The 24,683-nt window shown below is 41.3% G+C and overlaps 1 protein-coding gene across 1 annotated transcript in view; it reads right to left on the bottom strand.

Moving 5' to 3' along the window:
- AGPAT5 (1-acylglycerol-3-phosphate O-acyltransferase 5) overlaps positions 1-24,683 on the bottom strand; it is a 638,261-nt gene that overhangs the window by 364,855 nt on the left and 248,723 nt on the right. Inside the window, exon 4 of the mRNA XM_085610831.1 lies at positions 18,397-18,486. Coding sequence (XP_085466957.1) covers positions 18,397-18,486 — 90 coding nt within the window. The remainder of the gene's footprint in view (positions 1-18,396; positions 18,487-24,683) is intronic.

Raw genomic sequence — 24,683 nt, 5'->3', positions numbered from 1 at the left:
GAAGTAAGACAATTACAGGAAGAGGCAGGAGATGAGGAAATGAAGCAGTGGGTAAAAGCCGGATGTGCACCAAGAGAGAAGGATCATGTGTGGGTCTATCGGGATAGAAGACCTGTTATGCCTGATAGCATGATGTCTGCCATGGCACGGATGTATCATGGTCAGGGACACATAGGAAGAGATGCCATGATCAGGTCATTTAAACAAACCTGGTACAATGCACAATTCATACTTGTAGCAGAAAGTCTTTGTCAGAGATGCCTAATATGTCAGCAATACAATCCAGGAAGAAAGACAGCAGTGAGTCTAGGAACAATAGGTCGAGAAGGAGGGCCTTTTACTAGAATGCAGGTGGATTTCATTGAGATGCCTCCCTGTAACAGGTTGAGGTATGTTTTGGTTATGGTCTGCCTGTTTTCTAGATGGGTAGATGCATTTCCAACAAGAAGAAATGATGGGATGACAGTGGCAAAATTACTTTTGAGGGAATTTATCCCTAGATTTGGGTTCCCAGTGATAAATGAATCAGACCGAGGAGGACATTTCCATAATGAGATCATAAAACTCATTTGTGAAGCATTGAATGTACGACAAAAACTACATTGTGCCTACCGACCAAAGGCTGCTGGTGTGGTGGAACAGATGAATGGTACTATCAAAAACAGGATAGGGAAAATGTGTTTAGCCACAGGTATGAAATGGCCTGATGTCTTGCCTCTGGTGCTCATGACTATTAGATCAATTCCAGATAGAACTACAGGGTTAAGCCCCCATGAAATCATCATGGGACGAGCCATGCGACACGTGTTTATACCAGTCAACAAGCAGATGACTATAACTGATGACATGGTGTTGGAATACTGTAAAAGCCTGGCTGACGCAGTTCAATCTGTGTTTCATCAGGTTGGAGCAGATGCCACAGACCTTGAAAAGAAGCCAGCCCAAGATCTGAGCCCAGGGGACTGGGTAAGGATAAAAGTTCACAGAAGAAGAAACTGTTTGGTTCCAAGGTGGGGAAAACCAAGACAAGTCATCTTGACCACAACAACAGCTGTAAAGTGTACTGGATTGAAAAACTGGATCCATTCAAGTCATACATTGAGAATTCCAAACCCAGTGGACAGCACAGAAAAAGAGTATTTTGATGAATCAGAATCCAGTACTGAGTGGGATGACGGAGAGCCAAAAACAAAAGAAACCCCTAAAAGGGGGAAAACAGAACAAAGTCTAACATTTGTTCCCAGAAGTATTTCCCTGAGAAGAAGGTTACAGATTTCTGATACCAGTTCAGACTCAGAGACCGAACAAGGAGCGCAATGTTCTAGGAAAAAACAAGGAAAGACCAATCAAAAAGACAGTGAAGAGACAATAAAAGAAATTAATGAAAAAGAAGTTCCAGATGAAAGATTGAGAGAAATTCCACCTGAAACAACACATTTAGATGGACAGGTGCCAGATACAGAGAGAGAGGGAAAGATTATTTCGGAAGACCCCCGAGGAGGTGTAGGGAACTCCAACATCCAGTTAGAGGCAGGGACAAGTAGTCAGCAGAAAGATTGCGTGTCGGAGATTCGAGGAGGGACAGAAGTAGGGAAAACAAAAGCAGTGGTGGAAAAAGAAACTGTTGAGAGTAAAAAGCAAGTTGAAACAGAGTCAGAGGAAAGCGAAGATGAAATACCTGAAGGTCGAGTTCTAAGAAAGAGAGCTTGGAGAACTGAAAAGAACAATAAAGGAAGTAAATTGAAAAGAGCAGCAAAGGACAACGTTTGGCCGAATAAAATAAAAAAATAAAGATATCGACTGACACGAGAAAATTCACCAAGGGCTGAACAGGTGAATGAAGTGACGAGTCAGGAGAAATCAAAATGACGAAGAAACCATTGTAATTAAAGAAAGCAAAAGAACAAGAAAACCTAACCAGAAGTATAAATCACCAGAATGGACGTATGTGGCCCTGCCTGAAGTAAAAGAAGAGGCGGATAGCCAAGGAAATCCAGAGGTGATTGTACCAGAAGTGGTAGAGGAGGACGAAGAATCGGAAAACCTGAGAGTTATCGTGTCCGATATTGGAGAAGAAGCGGATGTTCAGGACATTTTGTATTCAGATCACGAAGGAAAGGTGAAAGATGATGAAATGCCAAACTGAATGAGATAAGAAAACTACGAATGGAAAGACAATAAAATACGGGAAAAAGACGAAAACTGGTAGAACCAAGTAGGTGCTTAGAGCCTTGGGTTAGAAAACTAGTTGTGAAGTAGAAGAGGCTAAGTCAGGATTACTAATGCTTCTGTGGAGTATACTTGCTCTCCTGATCTCATTTAAGGTTACTATAGATACAATAGAAGGACATAGTGAAAACAAAACTAATATAGAAAAGATTCAAAAGATAGTTCCGACTAGAATAGATAAAAACTATTTACATAAAGACAGGTCTATAACTGATTTTTCTAATAATGCGTTTTCAAAATTGCTGTATGAATATGTAAAGACAATGGACGTAAGGGACTGCTACGTTTGTATGCAGTTACCTGCCTCTGTATCGGAGGGAGTGACCTATCACCACCTTCCAGTAACATATGGAATAACATGTAGTGTAATAGCTAGTTTATTTTATCAAACAGGGAAATTAGAGTATTATTTTTCAGATGTTGATACTATACTTTCACAAGTACCATCAATTAACAAGCTAAACAAGGTAAAACCTGCAAAGGTATTAGTTGAATTTTTCTTAGAGACTAAAGAATTAACCTTAGAATATATATTTAAAAACAATTTCACTTGCAGTTTAAAGAAAGAGGAAAATACTTTTTTAAATATGGTTGAGGAGGAGAGGAGACTGAAAATGCAAAGAAAGGCATCTGAAGGGAAAGTGGAAAAGACAGTCTGGGATGTAGAAATGGAAAAACACTTGAAAGGGGAAGCTAGTCCAACTATGGCTTTAGATTGGCCTCAGAAAGAGAAATTGTGTATTAGAAGGAATCAAACTGCATATGATAATTATTTTGTAGGTAATAGTGAGTGCCATGATACATACCGAATCATGGGTGGATAGGGATTTAAAGGTGGAAAAGATGCAGTTTTTCCTGGGTTATATTTCATTTGTGGGAACAGGGCATATTATCGTTTGCCAGACCATTGGTATGGCACATGTTATGTAGGCCTGGTTTTCCCGAAGATTTCATATGGATAGAGGAGAAGATGGTGTACATAGATTAGGTAGTTATTTCGCACGTAGTAAGAGAGAATCTTGGTCAGAAATTGTGGGTGACATTTTTGGAGCATTGATACCAGCAGTGAGAATATCTCTGAATGCAAACAAAATTAGAAGGCTTTCAACAGTAGTGGATCGCTTGTCAACAAGCACCGCTGGAGGATTTTTATTGGTAAACACTGAAATGGTTGCCATGCGTGCCATGGTAATGCAAAATCGACTTGCCCTTGATATAATATTGGCAAAAGAGGGTGGAGTCTGTGGAATGCTGAAAGTTCAACATTGTTGTACTTACATTCCTGACGAAAGTAAACATTTGAAAATTTATATTAAAAATATTACAGAACTGCATGACGAAATTGCACCACTGGAGGTTGAAGGTGTTTGGGAGAAGATTGGAAAGAAAATATAAGCTATTAAAGATTTCTTAGTAAACTTAGGTAGTACCTTTTTAGGTAAAATATTATTTCCATTAACATGTGTGATTTTCATAGTATTAATAATAAGATTAGGGTGTATCTGTCGTAAAAAGAATAAAAATCAGAAAAAGTTAAAAAGAGAAAATTTAAGGAGAAAAGATAAGAAACAAGAGAGAATTTGAAGAGATAGAATTGGAGGAAGTTAAGGAGAATATGTATAAATCAGCAAAAAGAGAAGAAACAGGGGAAACTGAATTATGAATAAAAGCAAGAAATCACTTTGAAATTCCATAAAAGAGATACAAAATGTTGATGGTGTGGTGATGGGGGGGATTGATGGAGCGGGTAGTACAACATTTTGTATACCCCCCCCCCCCCATTTCTGCATGATTCATATTAATCTGAATAATCTATTAATTGTAATAATATTAATCTGTTTGAAGTGATATCTAATCAATCATATTAATGAATGAATTACACGTGGGATTTGCATGGCTAAAATAATTTGTGAACTAATATACGTACACATACTAATGCTAGAAAATTAGAATATTGCATGATATATGTTGCTTTTGTGACGTAATTGTAAGTCGCACCAGATGACATCGTTGGGTGAATATAAACGCTTTGAATGTTGCTATTATGCTAGATAATTACATACACATAGGGGAATTAGTGAGGGTTAAACATTTTAATTGTTATTTCCATGTTTTAATTACGTTTTGTGTTTGTTTTGCTTAAGTTGACCAATTAGGCCTACATCAAGATGGCCGACTTTTGACTTGACAAGACTAATCACCATTCCACGAGGTTTCGGGTGAAGTGCGCCTGCGCCACCGCGAGCAACAGTGGCCTCGTCCTGACCTCATGCAAGATGTACCCATCAAAGTCACAATGGGAGAATTGCCAGAACTTTAAACAAAGGACTGTCTCTTAAACCGGAACCAGCAAGTGTGATGACCTAACCAAATAGACTATGTGAGAACTTCACCGAACGACCCCAATCCCACCAATCAGGACTGCCTAAAACTGATTTTTGTTACATTTTGACATTAAATTTATTATAAAAGATGGTAGAATAGTGAGTGGACGTTTTCTTTGGATTTAGACTTCGACTGACTTTTCACACGTGCGAACTGATGGTTTCTTTCCTGACGTTATGCTGACGGAGAGGACGGTGACACTGCTGGACAGCTGTTTCCCTGAATCTTTGACAGACTGAATTGCTACCGATTTTGATGAATTAAAGATTTTCACAACTTGATTGACTTAGAGGACGACTAATAGCCAGATTAGGTAAATATGATGTTCCGTGGTTTGATTAATGATTTATTAAATTTTACAATTAATTAGATAAACAAAGTATTGATTAACAAACAAATGTGTTGGGCTGTTTATTGAAGAGATTAGACTGAGATTGAAAATAAATAGAAGAATTGAGTTATCAACTACCTAAAACAACTAATTTGATCCATCGACTAAATGGAGGGAATATCTCTAGGTTCAGAGTTTAATAAAGGTATTCAATGTATGTTTATGTAAAATAGGTTCTTTAGGTCAAAAGGTATTCCTTTCATGTCAGCGTTTGGAACACTCATCTCTCCCATAAGAACAGATCAGAATTGTGTAAGTGTTGGTGCTATGGGCCCCACCAATGAATGTATTGAGTGAATGTGCTAGTGTGATATTTGGTCTGTGACAAAGGGAGGATTTGACATTCCACGCTGCATCACCCCCACCAGGTGGGGCCAGATATAGGTTTCCTATGGTGTCCCAGCGGTGGGCTCCCCAGGACACAGGAGGATGTCCTACAGGGTTCAAGGAGGGGGCATGTAAAAGGTGCCCTTGTTTAATAGGATTCTAGTAAGCCCACATGCTCTGAAAGAGGACTTAGCATGGTAGACTGTGCCATTAGTGAGTTCCTTTTATCAAGAAGTTGATTCTAGAAAGGGAAGTTTTTGCGATTATCTTTTTGGTAGGCATGACTTCCTTTGCCCTCCGACAGCTAGCCTTGTGTATTTTTTTTAAATAAATTTGTATTCTTATTTCATCGTTAATTCATAAAAAGCGTAAGAGAATTCCTAATTTTCCCCCCTATTTTTTTTATCCCCCATACGCCAACCCTCCCCTCCCTACCCGGCCCGACAAATTCAATACATTACAAAACTATACGTAAGGGGTGTTTACACATCCTCTTTCGGAGCTTCATGAATAAGCAAATACAGCGAGTAATAGTGCGATATATACAAACGAGATAGAGACGACAGGAAAGTGCTAGTGCTAGTACATTTAGAACGTGCATTTTTCAATTATATAGTCCTGCTGGTCTTTTATCAAAGGGGCTTAGAAAAGAAGTCCATTAGTACCAAGTAAAACCCAAATAACAATCTACTAGGGCTGACAATCTGTGTCTGTTCCTGCCGCTACCGTTGCGACAAACTAGTGCGAATTCAAATATCCGGGTGTTCCGCCCATTTGGCCAGGTCTTTCCAAATTCATAACCCTTTCTTTTTACCTCTCTGATCCTTTCGCCTATATTTAGCTTTCTCTAAATCTATCCCTAATAAATCGAGTGAGCCACTGTGGGGGGCGTAGGATCTAGCCACGCTGATGCAATACACAATCTATACACTGCCATTGCTATACAAATCAGGCCCCCCATCCTGTTCTCTTAAGTTCGAAATACCCAGCATTATTACCTGGGGAGTTACCTCAACATGTATGAGCAGACTATTCTTTAGAAAGTCATTAATTTAATTAATGACCCAAGCTCTTTACAGGTAGCAAATATGTGTAATAAATCTGTCTTATAAAGCGCTCAGCGAGGACAATATACCCTCTTCCCCACACCCCATTTTACTACTCGATAGGGTGTATAATAAATCTCAAAGCAGGTTTTAAAATACTCGGATTGAAGGTTAGCTGGCATCAGGGTCGTGAGTGTATTGGAGAAAACCTTTTGAAAAGTTGAATCGGAGATATGTAGACTTGCTTACCATTTGTTTGAACAGTTTTACTTATCCTCCTTCATGTGTTCACTCAACATTTTATACAAGTTCCCAATGCGAGGTATATGATCACTTATGAAAGTAGGCGTCGTTAAATATCTCTGGCAAATTTTTATTTTGTCCCAGCGGGGTATAAAAGTTTAGCCGGCGTACGGAGGTCCATACCTTAAATGCCGTGGTCAGAGTCTCAAAACGGACCCGCTTATAAAATCCATACTCCAGGTGTCGCCAGAGACAACCCCGGGCATCTGGGCCAATCAATAATTTGAAGGAAGACCTATCTCTATATTCGTCCCCACTATACTCCCTACCCAGCAGAATTGTATATTGCATCAAAGAAGCCGCCTACCAATACAATTTTTGGTTGGGTAGTGCAAGCCCACCGCTTTCCCGGGGTAGGGTCAAGAACTTAAAAGCTCTTCTTGGTCTTGCATATGCCTAAATGAATTGTGAGAACATCCTTTCAAACTTCTTCAACCAGTAATTCGAGAAGATCAGGGGGATTGCTCTGAAAAAATAAAGTATTTTGGGGAAATGTACCATTTTAATCAGATTGCACCTCCCTATCACTGTTAGGTGAAGATTGTCCACCCTTGTGAGGGCCTTTTGGATCTCGCTGGCGCAAGGGTCTACATTTTCTTTTACCACCGCATCCAAATCAGGGCTTATCATGACCCCCACATATGCCGCCTTTCTAACTACTCTATGATCTGCCGACAATACATATTCGTTGATTATAAACTGTGTCTTATCCCTGTTCAGGGCATACCCCGATAGCTCTCCTTATCTCTGCGCTGCTTCTTCAATTGCCTTGATCGCCTTGTCTGGGTGAGAGGAAACTAGAGCTACATCGTCGGCATAGGCCAGCACCTTATTTTCCTGCCCAAACATAACTAGAGGGGGGATGTCCACTGTCCTTTCCAAATACTTCAAGAATGGGTCGATATAGAATGCGAAAAGGAGAGGTGAACAGGAATAGCCTTGTCGCGTTCCTCTTGATATTTTCAGAGCTTTTGTCACTTCCCCATTTATATGGACTTTAGCCACAGGCTGCCTATATAGTGCTTTTATTGCTCCGACAAACTTCAACCCTATGCTTTTATTAAGCATTGATAAGCTGAGAAACTGCCAGAAGACCCTATCAAATGCTTTTCAGCATCTAAAAACATTGCAGCCATAGGGTCTCCTGACACCAGTCTGGCATCAAATAGGATGATAATCTTTCTTATGTGCTCTATAGTGACTCTGCCGGGGATGAAACCATGCAGCCCCATGGATGCAATCTGGTGGAGAACCTGTGACAGGCAGAAGACTTTTGAATATATAACATCCCCATTTAGAAGTGTTATTGGCGGTAATACCCTAGCTCGTTTAGAAGTTTATTTTTCTTTGGGAATAATAAGATTTTGGCAGAAGCCCAGGAGGCTGGTGTAGCTGCTCCTTGCGAGACCTGAACAAACACTTGTCATAATCTCTTTTAGCCGCTTGTGAAATATATGCAGCTTTCCCACTAGGTAATTTTAATATTGCCCCCCGGATTTTATCCCACGTTATTGGGACGTCTAGTTGCTCCCTCTCCTCCTGGGATAATATCTCCCCTTCTTCATCTTCCAAATAGCTACATATTAGATCTTCATGTCTGCTTCCTACCTCCTCCGCATACAAGGATTGATAAAAGTTATAAAAGACATTTCTAACCTCCCCATCTTCCGACACCAGGCCCATCACTGGATCCCTCACAGACTTGATTTCCTTATGTGTGTGTTCATGTCTGTTTTTTACTGCAAGCAAATGACCCACCCTTTCACTGTACTCGTACATTTCCTCTCGCCTTGCTATTGTTTTATCTATTAATTTTTTCATCAATTTCTCCCCTATTGTGGCTTTGGCAATCGTGGCTTCCGTTTGAGCCTCGCTTACCCCAATATTCGATTGTAGCGCTGCAATCAATTTGCATTCTGCCTGGGATAGAATTTCTTGTGCCGCCCGTATATTACTCCTATCCTTGTTTCTCTTCCTGCTCGCAAATTGAAGTGTCTCTCCCCGAATCCCAGCCTTTAGCGTATCCCAGACTAAGTCCAGCAAGGCTAATCGCACATTTCTTTCCAAAAAGTCTGGTATCCACATTTTCATATGATTTATATATTTTACATCCACCAATAGTGCCCTCTCAAAGGTCCAGGAGGTAGTTCTTTCCCTAGAGGCAACGCCCTTTATCTCTAATACTAGAGGGTTGTGGTCGGATAAAAATCTGGGGAAATAGTCAATCATACTCTTCTGTGTAACCAGAGATGAGACCAGAAAATATTCCAATCTCACATATTTTTGGTGAGGGGCAGAATAGAATGTAAATCCATGCTCTGGTGGTCTCTTTTCAGCCCATACATCACGCAAACAATGAGTTTGACACAAGTTACACAGGGATTGATACACTTTGGATTTCTTTCCCGTATATCTTTGGACATGTCCCCAGTCACCTTTCAAGTGGGGAGAGGAGTTGGCCTAACGGCTAGGGCGGTCAACCTCGAATCTGGGGATGTGTGCCTCGAATCTGGGGACCTGGGTTCAAATCTCGGCAATGACGCTTTACATCCTGTGATTCTGGGCAAATCACTTAATCTCCCCATGCCTAACACAAATGAATGTGTCCTCATGCAACGCAACTGGTGCTATGCAAAGCGCTCTGATACCCGATTCCAGGTCAAGTTCGCGCTACATCGTGAAAAAAAAGTTAATATTAAGATCACCACATTATACAATGGGAGTTGCCAATGTGACAATACGTTAGTTATCCAATCTAGCAGGGAAGGGCCATCAATATTGCTACCATATAGAGAGCATAATGTGAAACAAGGAAACCCTGGAGCTCTACATTCTGCCATGACCCATTGTCCCATTGCATCCACCCGAACTCGGGGACACTATCTTTTTGTTGAAGTTAGGATTGCAACCCCCCCGGATGCGGGTCCCTTGAGTGGTCGCCCCCTACTATGCCATAGCCCAGATTTTATAGCAGGGCCTTCTGCTTATCCTCGAGATGAATCTCTTGCAGGCAGACTATGTCTGCTTGTAGTAATTGTTGTCCCTGCACTATCATTTGACTTTTTCTTTTTAATCCTTTATCCCACAAATATTTAACATTGCTATCCGTACTTTACTGGTCATTGAATTCTATTAAATCCTTCTTGTGCCCTTAGCATTCAAGAACCCGCCAAGATAAGCCAGATCGTATTCCAGCACTCCCATCCCTACGATGATTTTTTCCGGTCTTGCTCCCTCCACACCCCCCCTTGTGTAAGCCATCTTGTCCCCTGCATCCCCCACAAAAACAGGCAATGAGGCATAGCCTGAGCAATGTACGTTTGTCATGCTGCCCCGCAGTCTCTCTCTAGAGCATTAAAGGTACATTCTATAGAGTCAACTGCTTCAACCCTCAATTAGGCTAGCCCTGGAAGGTCCCCCCCCCCCCCTTTATCCTTTTTTTTTTTTTAGTTCTTCCAGGTATTCCTGGGCTGGAATCTCTGAAGTAAAGCTGCGTATAGATCCCTTGTATTTGATTTACCGTCTCGCTGGGTTTTGAAGCAACCCTATTTTTTGGAAGGGAGAGAACAGCTGTAGTAATCGCAAGCGCTGCATCACTGTAGCATGAGCGAAATCCGGTTTAACAAAGAATGTGACACCGCTTCCGGATTTTGGGGTATTCGGTCGAGCTTGTTCGTATATCAACTGTCTCAGAAGAATATTTCCAAACAATACCACCATTGCTCGCGGTCTCTCTTGCTGTTATTGTTGTTTTATCAACATTAATGGGAACTGATGAGCTCGCCGAATTTCTGATTCCCAGTCTGATTGCTCAGGAAAGGCATTTTTCAGAAGATTCACCATATAACTTCTAGGATTAGAGCCTTCCACACCCTCCGGTGTCCCCAAAAAGTGCTGATTATTTCTGTGCTGGCGGTTTTCTTGCTCCTCCATTTTGGACATAACATCTGAGATGATCGCCCCATGTCCAGTACTTTGTTGTTTCAGCGACTCAACCGCTACCACAAGATACCATGTACGTGTTTCCACCGATGTCAGGCGCTCTGCAATTTCACCACGTCTTATTTAGTCTGCGCAGCCTAGCTTGAACCTTTTTGGTGGAAACTCTTGCTCTTCGCCCTTTTTTCCTGGTATCTTCTTGTACTTGCTTTATGGAACTAAAGATGTCCATCAATGAAGGTTCTAGCGGCTGTGTATCTTCTTTTGATCTTTCCTTTTGCAGCTCGTCCATCCCCTCCTTCAAAAGATCTCAGTTGAGTGTCAGAATAGTCCCATTTAAGTTGTTTATCAGTGCTCTTAATTAGGCTGTCGCTTTCCCTTCTTTTCTTTTTTCCCGCGGATTTCTTCCTCTGTGTTAAAGAGCCTCATCATCAGACGATTTACTGCCGGCGTCCGAGAGGGAGTCGGTACTTGTGAGCATGTTTCCCTGATCCGTAGAGTAAGAGTCTTCTGTTTGCGAAACAAAATTTTCTCCTGGCAATTCAGGCAACAACTCCCCCCTGGCAGACCGTGGGACTTTAGAGGTTCCATTATTCGCCGGTGTGTTCCAACTCATAGCCCCAGCTTTCACCGTTCAAGGTAACTCTGCATTGCTTGTTTGTGCCAAGGGCGCCATCGTGATTGCCTGATTTACTCTAATAATCTCGCCTGGATCTTTTCCTACAGTTATGTCCTCAAAAGCAGAGGCAGGAGCAGTTTCAGGAGTTTTTGCAATATCTGCACTGTCTGCCCCAAGCACCATCAGCCCCCCCCTTGTGCCACTTCTCCTTTACCCTTCTCATTCCCACCGTTTTTCACTTCTTCTAACTTCCTGGCTCCCCCCACCTCTATTGAGACACTATCCTTCTGATTGTCCACAGTCATGTGAGAAATCATAGAGGAAACAGTGGGTTGAGTTAGTTCTTCCGCTACCTGTCTCATTGTTTTGGCTGCAGTTTTCTTTGAAGTAATGTCTTTCTTCATCTTGCCTGCTCTGCTACGCTGCCGGGAGTCTGCCATTTCACCAATGGACTCCCCAGGCCGCACCCGGAAATCCTTGCGGTGTACATTTTTGCCGACTTCTTCCCTCCGGCCACCATAGCTCGAGATCTAGGGCTCCCACAATAGCTCAGCGACTGCTTGTCAAATCCAAATGTGAAGAGACGGCGGTGGGGAATCGCGGACGAAAGCCTCCATAGTACATCCGGCAGCAAGCACAAAGCAGCTCGCACAGGTTAGTCCCAGGTCAGGCAGCTGCTCGTAGATCTGACAATCCATCAGAGAGAGACTGAGAGAGTGGTGGCAGATAGTCACCCGACATCTTTGCCCTTGCCGACAGCTAACCTTTGGAGGGTCCAAGTAGTGGCATGCTTCTATGATGGACACCTGATATCGACAATGCCTGGCACAGTCTAAGGTCTAGATCAAGCGTCTAGGTGTATGTGTGTGGACAGCGGTCCTAGTGGTAAAAAAGTCATGCTCGACTGGATGTGGATCATTGGAGACTCAGGTTGAATCTTAGATGCCAGGACGCTTTATAAGATTTAAAGATAAAAAGTTGAATAGAAAAAAAATATGACAGAAAAACTGTTGCAAGCTATTGAAGTAAAATTATAGAACGATCTTCCAATTGAGCGGAGAACCAATTGTAGGAAAAAGTTTAGGAAGAGCCTAAAAACGTTTGTCTTTTCTGTTGCTGGTACTCCACCGCTCACCACCTTCTTTTAGGTGGATATTTAAGGATATGTAAGAGGTGTCTGGATACCTCAGAGTTAATGGCGTCAAATAAGTTATTTATTGAAGACCGGATGTAGCTAGAAGGTGGTAAACTAAGCTACTCAGACCAAATTAAGCTCCCTACCTCCTCTTGCTGCTAACACTTTTCAAGCACATCTATATCAGAAGTCTCCAAACTTTTCTGCTACAAGAGCTACCTATGTTCAACGATATTATCCCGAGCTTCTAATAATATTAGTGTTATAATTATGACCACATCAGAGAAGAATATATGAGAGGCCACCATATGCAAGATTATCAGCAGTAATCACGTCACTGCATCAGGCAGGGTTGCCAGCAGTAACGCAAAAAAAGCTTTGTCAATTTAGAATGCCTTTCTAATTTTAACATAGCATCATGTAACGAGGCCCTAGCATGTACGTACTTGCATGTGCACTCTTTCTAATTCCTAGTGGTTAGTCACTGCTAAGCAGAGGAAAATCTGGAATATCAAGGAAACCTAAACATCTTTGGCATTTTATAGCTTTAGCTTTCTCTGATAGAGAGTATCTGAACAACATAGGAGTAACATGCAGTTTTTTGCACACTACGGCATTTGCACTTTAACCAGGTCAACATCTAAACAATGAGAGCTTCGTTATTTATTATTTGCAGCACAGAGGCTAGTTTGTAACATTAAGGAACTATAAACATCTCAGGCACTTTATAGCACTAGCACTTGTACTCTGTGTTTTTTTATCCTTTAGCTTTGACAGAGTATGTGAACTATATAGGAGCAGTATGCTGTTTTCGTATCACTTTTGCCATGTCGAGACCCCAACAATGAGGTTTTTGTAAAAAAAAAAAAATATATATATATATTTTTCTAGCATTTAGTAACCCAATACCCCGCCGGGAAGTTTAAAAAAAAAGATTTTAACGTCTTAAATGTTTGATTTTGAAGATTATTCATTTGTTTTACTAAATTTTGAACTGTCTAAGAGATTGGTTTTCAAGCAGAACGAACATTTAAAAAAATATATACATAATGACTGCTTAAAGAAATGATTACTGAATTTGTGGTATTTCCCTTCTCTGAATGTCTACTTGTTTTTACTTTGTATCTTTTATGTTTTTTTAAACCCAATAAAGATTACTGAACTGAACTGAATGCCTTTATGTGGGTAATACTTAGCCATTGCTGCAATGCTCGTGGCACCAAGGTAATATTATTACTTATAACTCGCCATAATGTCACATAATTAATCACTCAAATACCGGCTTTACAATACTTTGGAAATTCAGCCATCTTTCTCCAAACATCATATTGCTAGTTCTGAAAATAACTAATTTTGGCATTATTTCATCCAAGCAAGAGTTTCTAATTTGGCATGCCAGGCTGCATACAGAGAGCTACTCACAGGTAGCTGGAGAACTAATAGTTGGAAAAGTCCGATCTAGATAACACCAGAAACGATTTAGAAAATGGGGGGGGTTTACAAAGAGAACATCAGATTCCCTCTGCGTGGTAGAGTCCATTTAGTTTGAAGAAGGGCGCTGCAGAGCCACCTCTCTCGACAAAGATTCAAAGTAAGGAACAATACCCTCTCAGGCCGCTACACTCCAATTTACAAGACTATCACTAATATTGGACAATAGGTTGTTAAGTGTGGAAATGCAATCTGTACTACTTATTGGTACGCTATAGGTGTTCCCTCCAGAAAAACATGACAGAAATGTTTTTTCATCTAAATATAGCTCACTAAAACGCCTGTAACAGAATTTGGGATGGCACTGAACCTCATTGTCAGATAAGGTTTTATAAAGTTGGATGTATTCTACTAACTTTTAATTAATTCTGTACCCACATTTGAGCACCGTGTGTTTTTTGTTCGAACCAAAGCAGAATTTCAGACTGTGCCTGGCTACAATCAGAGCTCGTCTATAGGTTGGCTGAGGTGTAGTGTCAGCAGATCACGGTTGAAGTTACCCAGCTGACTGAACAAGCACAAAGTCGTTTTGTTACAATAAATCTGTCCACTCTAGACGTCAGACAGTAATCGACGCCGCAATCATGTAAAGTTTTGTATCAGCTTCAATTAAGGAAACAATCACCACAAACTTCCTTAGAATTGTTTTCCTTTACAAAAGTCATGAATATCTTTTTACACTACTTTGAGAAACACCCTACTAATTGGATTACCCTTTTGAAACTGATGTCTCTCCCAAAACTACTTTACGTCCTACAAAACTACCCCTTATTGATCCCTTGGGCATGGTTTATGCTATGCAAGCCATGGGATGCAAATGTATATGGGCTTGTAAGGCTCCGAGAATGGCCATTGGCAGTGCTTTAAATGGACCGGTACTCACCGATACGGAGTACCGGCACTTTTCCTAGACAAAGAGAGTACTGGTACTCATGGGGGCCCGACTTTAACCCAGGCAGCGCTTTTCATCACTCAACTGATACCACAGCAGCACTGCACGGAATTAATCACAGGCGCTCTTGTCACCAGGACACAGACTAAGCCACTTTGTAAGTGATGAGAGCAGGGGTGTGGCAGCAGAGGTGTTAGCCTATCCACTGATCTTTCTCAGTGGGGCTGCGAGGGGGCTGTAAAATCTAATGGGTGGCGGTGGGACGCACAGTTCAGGATTGAATATTTTGTGGACAGAAAAAAAGGATGTTCGCTAATGCTTTCACGATCGCCACACATCTGAATTGCCTACTTGCATGTATAAATAAGAAGGGATCTTGTTACCAAACTCGCTGATCCCTATTTTGTCGACCTTGGACATACGGTAAGTCCAGTGAAAAATGTTAAATGCTCTTTAAACAGATGTTTGCAGCCAGTGTTAAACTACCTTGGCCTACATGCCACATGGATGTACACAGCTGTATTTTTATAAAAAGCCAGTAAATGTGTTGCATGGCTAGGTATGTGCGTGTTATTCACATTCATGGTTGGAATTTATTGCACACTGTGATCGAATGCCAAAAGCAGGAAAACATACATTTTTAATTTATTTTGCTCTCCCAGTTGGTCGTCTGTACAAGTTACATGGTACAAGCACAGAAAACATATTTAATTTCTAATAAGCCCCATCTCCTAACCAGGACTGTATGTCATTGGTCATATCTCCCTTCAGAAAGACCATCTTGCCATTTATGTGATTTGAAAAGCCTGTTCCTTTTCTTTTTAATATTTATGTAATAAACAAATGCAAGAATGCATTTGACATTTAGTATAGTAAGTATATAAGGCATATAATATAAATTATTAGCACACGTGGGATCATGATGTATATTTATTATTACAAATAGAGCAGCCAGATCAGCCAAGTAGATACTTTATTCTTTCTGATATCACATTTGCAGTGTGGTTACTCCTTCCACCACTCCTTTTCAACCACATAAAATGGAATGTTGAAAGGCTGAGCCACCAACAGCACTATCGCTAGTGTCTGTGTGTCAGTATTTCTCCTCCAGTAACCGGGAGAAAGAGAGAGAATATGCTGCTCACTAAAGTTATACAAAGTATGTCTCTTCGAAAGAAACTCTAGTTTCCAGGTTTGACAGAAACACCCACTGGTGGCGAGAATGAAAAGAGTGCCCAATGAATTCCTCGCTTTTTGCAGGTGCGCATTCACCAGTCGTGAGAACCAGAAAGATGAGGTCCTTCCCTTAAGTAAGTGAGCTCGGGGCATCATAAGTAACAAGAACGTGGATAACGCTGGAGGTTAATGCACTTGCTAGAAAGATCTGTGTACATTCTAATCAAAGGTTCAACATACCATAAAATTGCATGGAGGATCAATGTGTCTGCTGGAAAGCACAGCATGCAACATATAAATCACAGATTTGTTGTGTAGATAGCTTAGTTGATTACTGTTCTTGTTGCATCGAGCCTTGTGTTACCTGCAGGTCAAAAGTTAACATCCTTGTAATATAGCCTAGTGAGTTATGACCCTGCAGCAAGGACCTTTCTGAAAAACAAGTAGGCATATATTTAGAACCTCTCTAATTTTCCTCAATCTTTTCTTATCTTAAGGTTGCAAAAAAAAAAAAAGGTTACTTTGGGTAGTACTAAACACTTATTAGTAAGTGCCATACATATTGTTATTATTTAGATAAGTAATGGACAGAAACATCTGACTTTCCAAAAATGCATGCAGATTTTGTGCATACAACCTTGCAAGGTCAAAAAGTGAACCCGCCCCTTGTTCCACCTTAGTACCGCCCTTGTGCCCACCCTAAAATCCGCCCACTGCTCCTTTTGATGAGTACCTACACTTATTTTTTCCCATTTAAAGCACTGGCTCTTGGGAAATGTATTTGAGCGACATATGATGGTGGGCTGGCAATGGCTGACGTATGTCTATTCTAGAATGCAAGGTAGCCAAGGGCCATCTGGGCAAAGGAGGGGTGTTCCAAAAGTTTAAGTCACTGGTAGTGCACTCTCCTGTAACCATAGATGACCTAAAAGAAAAATGAGTAATCTGTGTTGGAGAACTTGAGGCAGACGAGAGATGGCTGCATGTCCAATCGGACCCTAATGATTTCAAGCAGACTCCCTCTAAAACAACTTGAGTACTTACACCCCCATCGATAACGAAGGCCAGGCACTGCCCGATTCCCCAGCCTGCTACGGGTGCCAAGATCCTATGAGGGACTTTTCCCATGTGGTATGGAAATGCCCAGTGATGCACGCTTATTGGGTCACTATTTTAAATGTCATGGGGTCCCACATCTAACTGCACTTGCACATTACACTACTGGGCCTCATGGGGAGATCCAGGCAGGGACAGAGCGCTGATTGGCTTGGACACGGTAATAGCTAAAAGGGATACAGCACGTAATTGGGCATCCTCCACAGCCCCCCTCAGTAGAAGCATGGACGAGAGGCATGGGCTGGTGTGGCAAGCTAGAAGAAACGATTTATGAGGCAAGAGACGGCCCCCAGAAGTACAATAAAATATGGAAAAAATGGTGGGGCTATCATGGACTAGAAGGTTAGTGGAGAACCAAAGTGATAATCGCTGTACATGGGGGTCCATGTGCTTGAGTGCATTTGGGAACGTATTACTGTTCGGGAACAGGTGGTGAGTGATCCTATGACCTGTAGAGCATTCGTTTTATCTGAATGTTGTAAAAAACAAAAACAAAACGAATAAAGGGTTTCTATAAAAAAACATCCTACTAATTGACAATTGAAAGTGCGTTTGACAATTGAAAGTGCGTGTATTAATTAACCTAATAAAACAACAAGGGAACTCTTGGACTTTTTGTACTAAGATGATTATGAATGGCAAAATACAAATAACCTTCATCAGAAATGCATATGCAAAAGTATGAAGGCGTTTCAAAGACATATCGAACAGGGCCAAAAAGATACAAATCAAAGAACCACACTGGAACATTAAGTGCAAATAAAGACGCAGTTATTCCAGCGACAGCTCGAGCGAGCCGCGGAGACAGAGTCATGGGAAAAGTCATTTGGCAGGAACCACGACTCTTCAAATAGAAAGCTATCAAGAGATACTTCTTTGTAGCAGACCAGCTTGTTCGCCTTTGACTTGCCACTGGCAAGATGAACGATTAATCTTCTAGGCGTCTAGGAGAGATGGGTTTATGTGTTAATTTAAGCCTCTACTATACGACTTTCACAGGCCATATTCATATTCTCTGCCGTAGTTCACATTAACTCGAGCACACATTTCCCTGCATTAAGGCAAGACATATTTGTGTTTTGCTGAATTTTAGTTGCTAAGTGATAAGTTAAAAGGCGTCGACAGGGGGAAAAAATAATTTGGCAATATGTATTTTATACAAATTCAAAACTTTTTTTAGAAAAAGAAAAAACAAACAAAGGATCCCAAAAAAACAGCTATATTTTACAACTGCCAGATCCTTAAAATATTTTTGCAGCGGAGTGGTGGCAAAAAGGAAGTCACTTGGATATAACTATGTCAACACGTGCTCAGCAATTTAAAGAGAAATTATTCGGCAGATCTTACCGGAACCTTTGCATCCACCTGCCCCAACAGCTTCCTTCTCATCGCTTTTTCATTAAAATTAGCACTCCGCTTTACATAGATTCCTCCGTGCTGAAAATACAAATGGAAAAAAAAGAAACTGATTAAACTGAATTCAAAAGGGAACATCTGAATATATGGTGCTGCATCTCACAGGTGGTGGCAGACTAGGTGTATGCAAAGGCACGGACGGCCTTTTTTTTTAGGAAGGGCACGTTTCCGTCTATCTAATTTGAAAACGTGCAGCGTTTAACCATAGCCATTTCGGCACAAGAAAGAAAGCTGAGCGCGCTAAGTGGCTGTTCAGCAGAATAAATGTTCTTTAATAGATTCCTGAAAGCGAGAATGCCTTCAGCAAGGCGGTCTGATTCAGACTTGGAGTTCCAAGGTAGAGGACACTCACGAAAAAGTCCCCCCTTCCGGTTGGTTTCCTTCTGTATCGGGGAGGGCTGATCTCAGCAAGGTCCTGGTGACAGAAACTCAGTGCACTAATAAACTGCTCCAGGAGGTCAGAACACCTAACCTCGGGGTGCTGCACAAACCTTGTCTTCACAACTCGATAACTGGCATAAATGATTTAATACGTGAGGCTGGAGAGGTTTCAGCTCTCCTAATTAACAAGCAGGCATACAGAAAGAGACAAGCATAGAGTAAGGGGGAATGGTGGGGGGTACGCCAAAGGGACATAGTGATAGCTCACCGTTGTTGGCTGTGGTCGGATATTTTGTTGCGATTTCAGAGTCAACACATGTTAGGAAGTATTTTCATTCGTATTTTATGTTGCAGCAGAGTTTTTAGAGTCTTTGGATTAATATACCCACAGTCAATCCTGAATATTTTCCTTCTTGGACCAGATTAGTGATAGGCCCTCAAGTGAATCTGCATTATTCCTACCATCTTAGGTCCACCTCAGATATTAATCCCAAGTGCCGGAAGCACACTAGTTTATCTCAATTTCTTGTCTTCCAACTAACTACTGCTATTTGCGATTTGACCTGCATTTATATTTACGAAGATTGAAGACTGAGGTACTTCTATAGTAGCTGCTGAACACAGCTAAGATTCATTCCAGTCCAACTGAGTTTAGAGTGCAACGTCAGTGGCGAAAATAATGCTGGGATCGCTGTAGTTTCAGTTCTAGGTAGGTGATGATGGAGCAGTGTAGGTGTATTTTGTACATCACATCTGCTCCCCACCCATCATTTCAGGCCTGCCCTTGTTTAGAATACAATAGCCTTGTGGGAGTAGGGCGTCAATTATGGGTTGAGTGACCGAGTTAAACCAAGTCTCTGTGAGACATGGAATACTACAATCTGCTGTGAAGGAGCATTTAGTACTGACTGAATTGGTGTCATGCACAAGCTCTGGCTATGATGTTTGTTTGGAGATGGTGTGTGGGGACGTGCCTAAAGAATGGAGCAGTGGTCATTTAACCGGAGGTAAAACTACCAGAGTGTCAAGTTCATAGGTGACAACTGAGGAGCAGTTTGAAGGCTTGCAGGTGTCGGCATGATGGGGAGGTTTTGAGAAGGTGTTAGATCTGGTAATGAATTAATTTGGTTCTTCAGGGAGGAAAAGACCGTTATAAATGTGTAGGTTAATACCATTTGGTTTAGTCATAATTTTGATAGTACTCAAAATGCTGTTGTGTAGATCCCATAGCCGATTTGCCAAGCACAATATTTGAAGTTTTCCTCCACAGTGTATGGTAGTACTTTTTATGACTTTGAAGAAAAGTTCAGAAAGGGGCCATCTAGGTAATCACATAGTTCAAGACGTACAGGTCTTGTTACAGCAAAATACCTTATGTTATATCTTAAAGTCCATTGAGCCCTGTCAAGCAGGTCTCAGTGCCAGTTCTCTTACCCTTAAAAGGTATAGGTCTGATTGGTTCACCCACAATTGGCATAGGTGAACTTACTTATAAGTCCCTAGTATATAGTACCAGAAATACCCAGAGCCTGCAAATAAAGTCTCTCTCATGGACTGCAGCACTTAATGTGTCACCACGAGTGACAAAGCAAAGCATGACTCCCAGCATGCTATTGCTGGATGGCAGAGCAGTTTATCTACTGCTACCTCAATTTGTCATTAAAACAATGGCAAAGCCCAAACCTTTATTTTTAGTATTTATAAGTCACCGCTAAACCAGGCCTTTTGAGCCCTAAGGGCAGAGTGCATGATATTAAAGAGGTACGCAGGTGTTTTCTAACTTTACATGTCCGGAAAGTAAAAATCCTACATTGTCATTTTTCCTGTGGAGTTCTAGTAGCCCCATTGGTGAGTATAGGGTTACACGCTGACAACTCAGAAGTGCTAACCTCTGAATGCGACTATTAAATATGACACTTCAAGGTATCAAAGGATTCATTGCACTAAACCCTGCCTTGATGGTCAAATCTAATTTTTCCACAAAAAGCAACTTTAGAAAGTTGCCACTTAATTGATCAAAGTTTCCAATGACTTAACGGTTGCTGGCCATGAGACAGCCTTCTACCCTCCTGGGGGGAGGTGTGAAATACTTTCAGTAAACACAAAGGGCCTGCCATTAGAAGAGGTGTGACCTATCCCTGGCAGAAAAGCCAAACAGGGTGTGAGTCCAAAAGGTGATTTTCAAAGGGGAAGCCACTTTTGAAGGGACACACAACAGGGGCTGCTCTTTTGTTTTTGCAGATAGGCTGGCATCAGGGACAGAGAGAGGGAGGCACTGCCAAAGCTTGCAGCCCCCAGGTAGCCAAACTTTTAGCATGGGCTGGGGACCTCCACACACAAAGAGAAGGGTTCTGCCATGACGGGCGAGGGCAAAATGATGCATTCTGGGCTAGGTCTAGATGTCACACTTTAAAGGAATTGAGAGCTTAACCCATTGAGTGAGTGTTAAAGACATAATTAATTCAACAACAGAATTTCAGAAAAGTGCTCTGTGCTCATGTAGTCACACAGTATAATACCAAGCAATTAGAGAAAGTATGGATAGCATAAAAAAGACAAAAGGAAAATAAGACAAATCCAGCTGGCTGAACAATTCACAGATCATGAAGAATATGTGGCCAAAACATTTCAAACAATTTTGTTATAATTTATTAGGTATCAGAGTCCACAAATTCAAAGCATAAGACATCTCCATTACTGTGGTTCTTTACTTCTGTCACACAAACCTCAAGCACTGCAATGTTAAATCTTGCAGAACAATTTCATTATTTTTCCATCATCAAAGCAGATGTGTGTTCCTCACACAGCAATTACTGTTCCACTGACTTGTGCATGTGTCAGAACACATGTGCACACCAATGGAATGACGCAAGCACCATTTGCTTTAGTTTTTCCCCCCAGTCCATGACAGCAGAAGCCACATGGATCAAGAACAAAAAAAAACAGATTTAGTGCAAAACTGACAAAAAAAATTAAATAAAAGGTGTTGGTGGGGTGGGTAGTAATGGAGGAGTGGGTGTAGGAGAGAACAAGGAAAAGCAGCAAATGGAGTGCTGGGTGGGGGAAAGCAAAATAGGAAGAGAACACCACAGAAACACAGACGAGAGAGCGTAGTGCAGGGGGGAAAGCGAGCAGACAAGAGAGAGAGGGCAACATGGTGCGGGACGGGGACAGGGGACAGAAGCATACAAGGGAAACATCTGAAAAATGTATGCACTTGTAGTTTGCTTTACCACAAAAAATGACAGAGCAGCATGGGAGTGTGGAGGAGAGAAGCAAATGGACAAGAGAGACCAACAAAGTGAGGGTGGGGAGAAGCATATGAGGGAGATCGCTGGAACACAGGCACCCATGTGGAGTGCTTAAGCAAATGAAAAAGTAATCCGGTACACTCAACAGGAGGGAAAAAAACAAGATGGGCAAGCCACTGAAAAAGAAGAAAGCAAACGAGTGACAATAAAGCCAACCAATAGTAAGTAATGGGCAGGCTTTGATTTTGGTAAGCTGGCAACAGGTCTTTTACAACTAGACCACTTGCTTAGTCTGGTAGGCTCGACCCAAAACTATAGCAGCACTCTGCTTGTGGAGCAAATTAAAAGCAAGAAAGCTTCATAGCACCAACCCCGCGTATGCATCTCAGTTATCTATTAACTTTCGTTAATAGTTTTAGTTACATCATAAATATTAAGTGCAGGAAAGGTGTATGGCATGTCTTACATGAAGTCTGATGTAAAAACTAACAGTCAAGATAATAGATTCAATATAATTCTAAAAGGTCTAAGAATGTAAACAAACGACCCTGCAGGCTGAGTACCAGCTCGACCGGAGCCAGTTTCAACAGTATCTTGAGCTCAGCGACGCGCTGATCCCCCTACTGTACCACCATATCTGATCTTCCAGAATTTAATCCATTAGAGGAGAAACTACTCATTGGTGAACTAGGTAACCACAAAGTCGCACAAATCTACCAGATGCTTGTCTCCAACCTACCTGATGCATTTGGTATCTTTTGTGTGGCCTGGGAGGCTGATGTGGGACGTTGGAGAACAATGATTGGACGGTAGTGATTGCCTTCCTGTCCTGTCTTCGATGTGGTGCGGGGGAAGGTATATTTATCCATACAGTATGGAGGGTGCAGGTGTGAGATGACCAATCTACTATTTGGGCATCATTTGTGTTTGAATGATGGAATGAGCGCGGAGCGGGTAGCAGAGAGCAGGTGTTTGATTGTTTCTTTGCGTTATTTTCTGTAATTTTGCTGTTGTATGTAGGCCTTATGGGCCATGTTAAATATTTCAATCTCAAAATAAATCAAATAGGTTTCTCATAAAAAAATATATAACAAACATATTTTTACCAACGATAGAGAGTTAGATGTACAGTTGGTGACAAGATGGGAGTAAAGTCGCAACATTGAAGTAAAAAAGAAAGTGCTCCAGCAGCATTAAACAAAAAAGATAACATTAAGACCATCTTAAAAGTCTAAATAGTTGTCCCAGACACTATAAAAACTAAATTCTTTGTCGATACTTCCGTTTTTCTAAGACAGATTGTTTAATATTGTCCAATATATTTTTAGAAAACTGGTTGCACACTGTATTTGAAAAGACACACTGAGCTCTACATCTCATTGGAATCATACTTCATGGCCTTCCAATTGTCCATTAATGATATCAATGTATTTGTGTGAAATGGGTGTGCTTTTGTGATGTTTAAAGGGAAGTGGGATGCACCAGCCTTTATAATCTGCACCACCTAGTATCATAATTTAATTTTTAAGTTATTAAGACAGACAGTTTTCCTGGTGCTGGTAAAACAATTGATCCGGTCAGCTTGTGAGGTTGGGATGTGCCCCATTATTGGCTTCCTATGTGTAGATGGAATTGTATATTCTGCAGTATGATTATCTGTGGCAAATGTAAATGCTTTACGGTAAGAGTGAATTGTGGAATCAGGGAGGCTCTCCTTGTGATACCCCTTTTTCGGGAGGATGTGCTCACTTCATTTGTATTTGCTGACTAGAAATTAAGATGAAAAAATAAATCAACTCTAGGATAGGGGCTGAGACAGTAGCCCTTATACTAGACTCTCTTTGCCACAAAAGCATTATACAGCAACGTGTATGGGTAATGAGAAGTCTAGGTGTCGCATGGTGTCTTCATTTAAAGAAACAAGTATTGACGTACACAGTGGGCTGTCTCCCACTGCGAATAGTTGTGCTCATCTGCTAGTAGGTGGGGTGAAGTGGCAGTCCTTTTCTCATTAAGATTTAAAAATGGCTAGTCTCTGCTCAAAAAGGATGCAATTAACCATCTTCAGTCATAGGCTAAGGTGGCATGAGTGAGAAGGATTCAGACCAGAAGGTCAAGGAAGTAAGGAGCTTCTGCCACAGTATCTGAAGTATCAAAATGGCTGCCCAGCTGTTTTACAAACTGATGGAAACTCTTCCATATACACCAGAAGTAGCTCTTGCTTCTGTGCATGTATTACAGCTACCATTTCGGTTGCTTAAAGCCCTTCTTGCTATGATTAACGGCACTATTTAAGCAAGGGTTCATGCTCAAAAACATCCTGGCTCTCTAAAGGATTCTCCTTTAACTAATGATTGTTGAGACACTCGACTCAATCAGGATTTAGGGGCTGATTTAGATCTTGGACGATGGATTACTCCATCACAACGGTTACGGATATCCCATCCGCCAAATTATAAATTACACATTTCGACAGAGGGGATAGCTGTCACCGTTATGACGGAATAACCACCCGCCAACATCTAAATTAGGCCCTTAATCTAGGTTTTCTATAAAGTGGGCTTTGGCAGACTACTCATGCACTAT

Source organism: Triturus cristatus, chromosome 6 (genome assembly GCF_964204655.1).
Source record: "Triturus cristatus chromosome 6, aTriCri1.1, whole genome shotgun sequence".
Taxonomy (NCBI): Eukaryota; Metazoa; Chordata; class Amphibia; order Caudata; family Salamandridae; genus Triturus; species Triturus cristatus.
The sequence above is the reverse complement of the archived record's forward strand: the minus strand, read 5'-3'. Positions and strand labels throughout refer to the sequence as shown.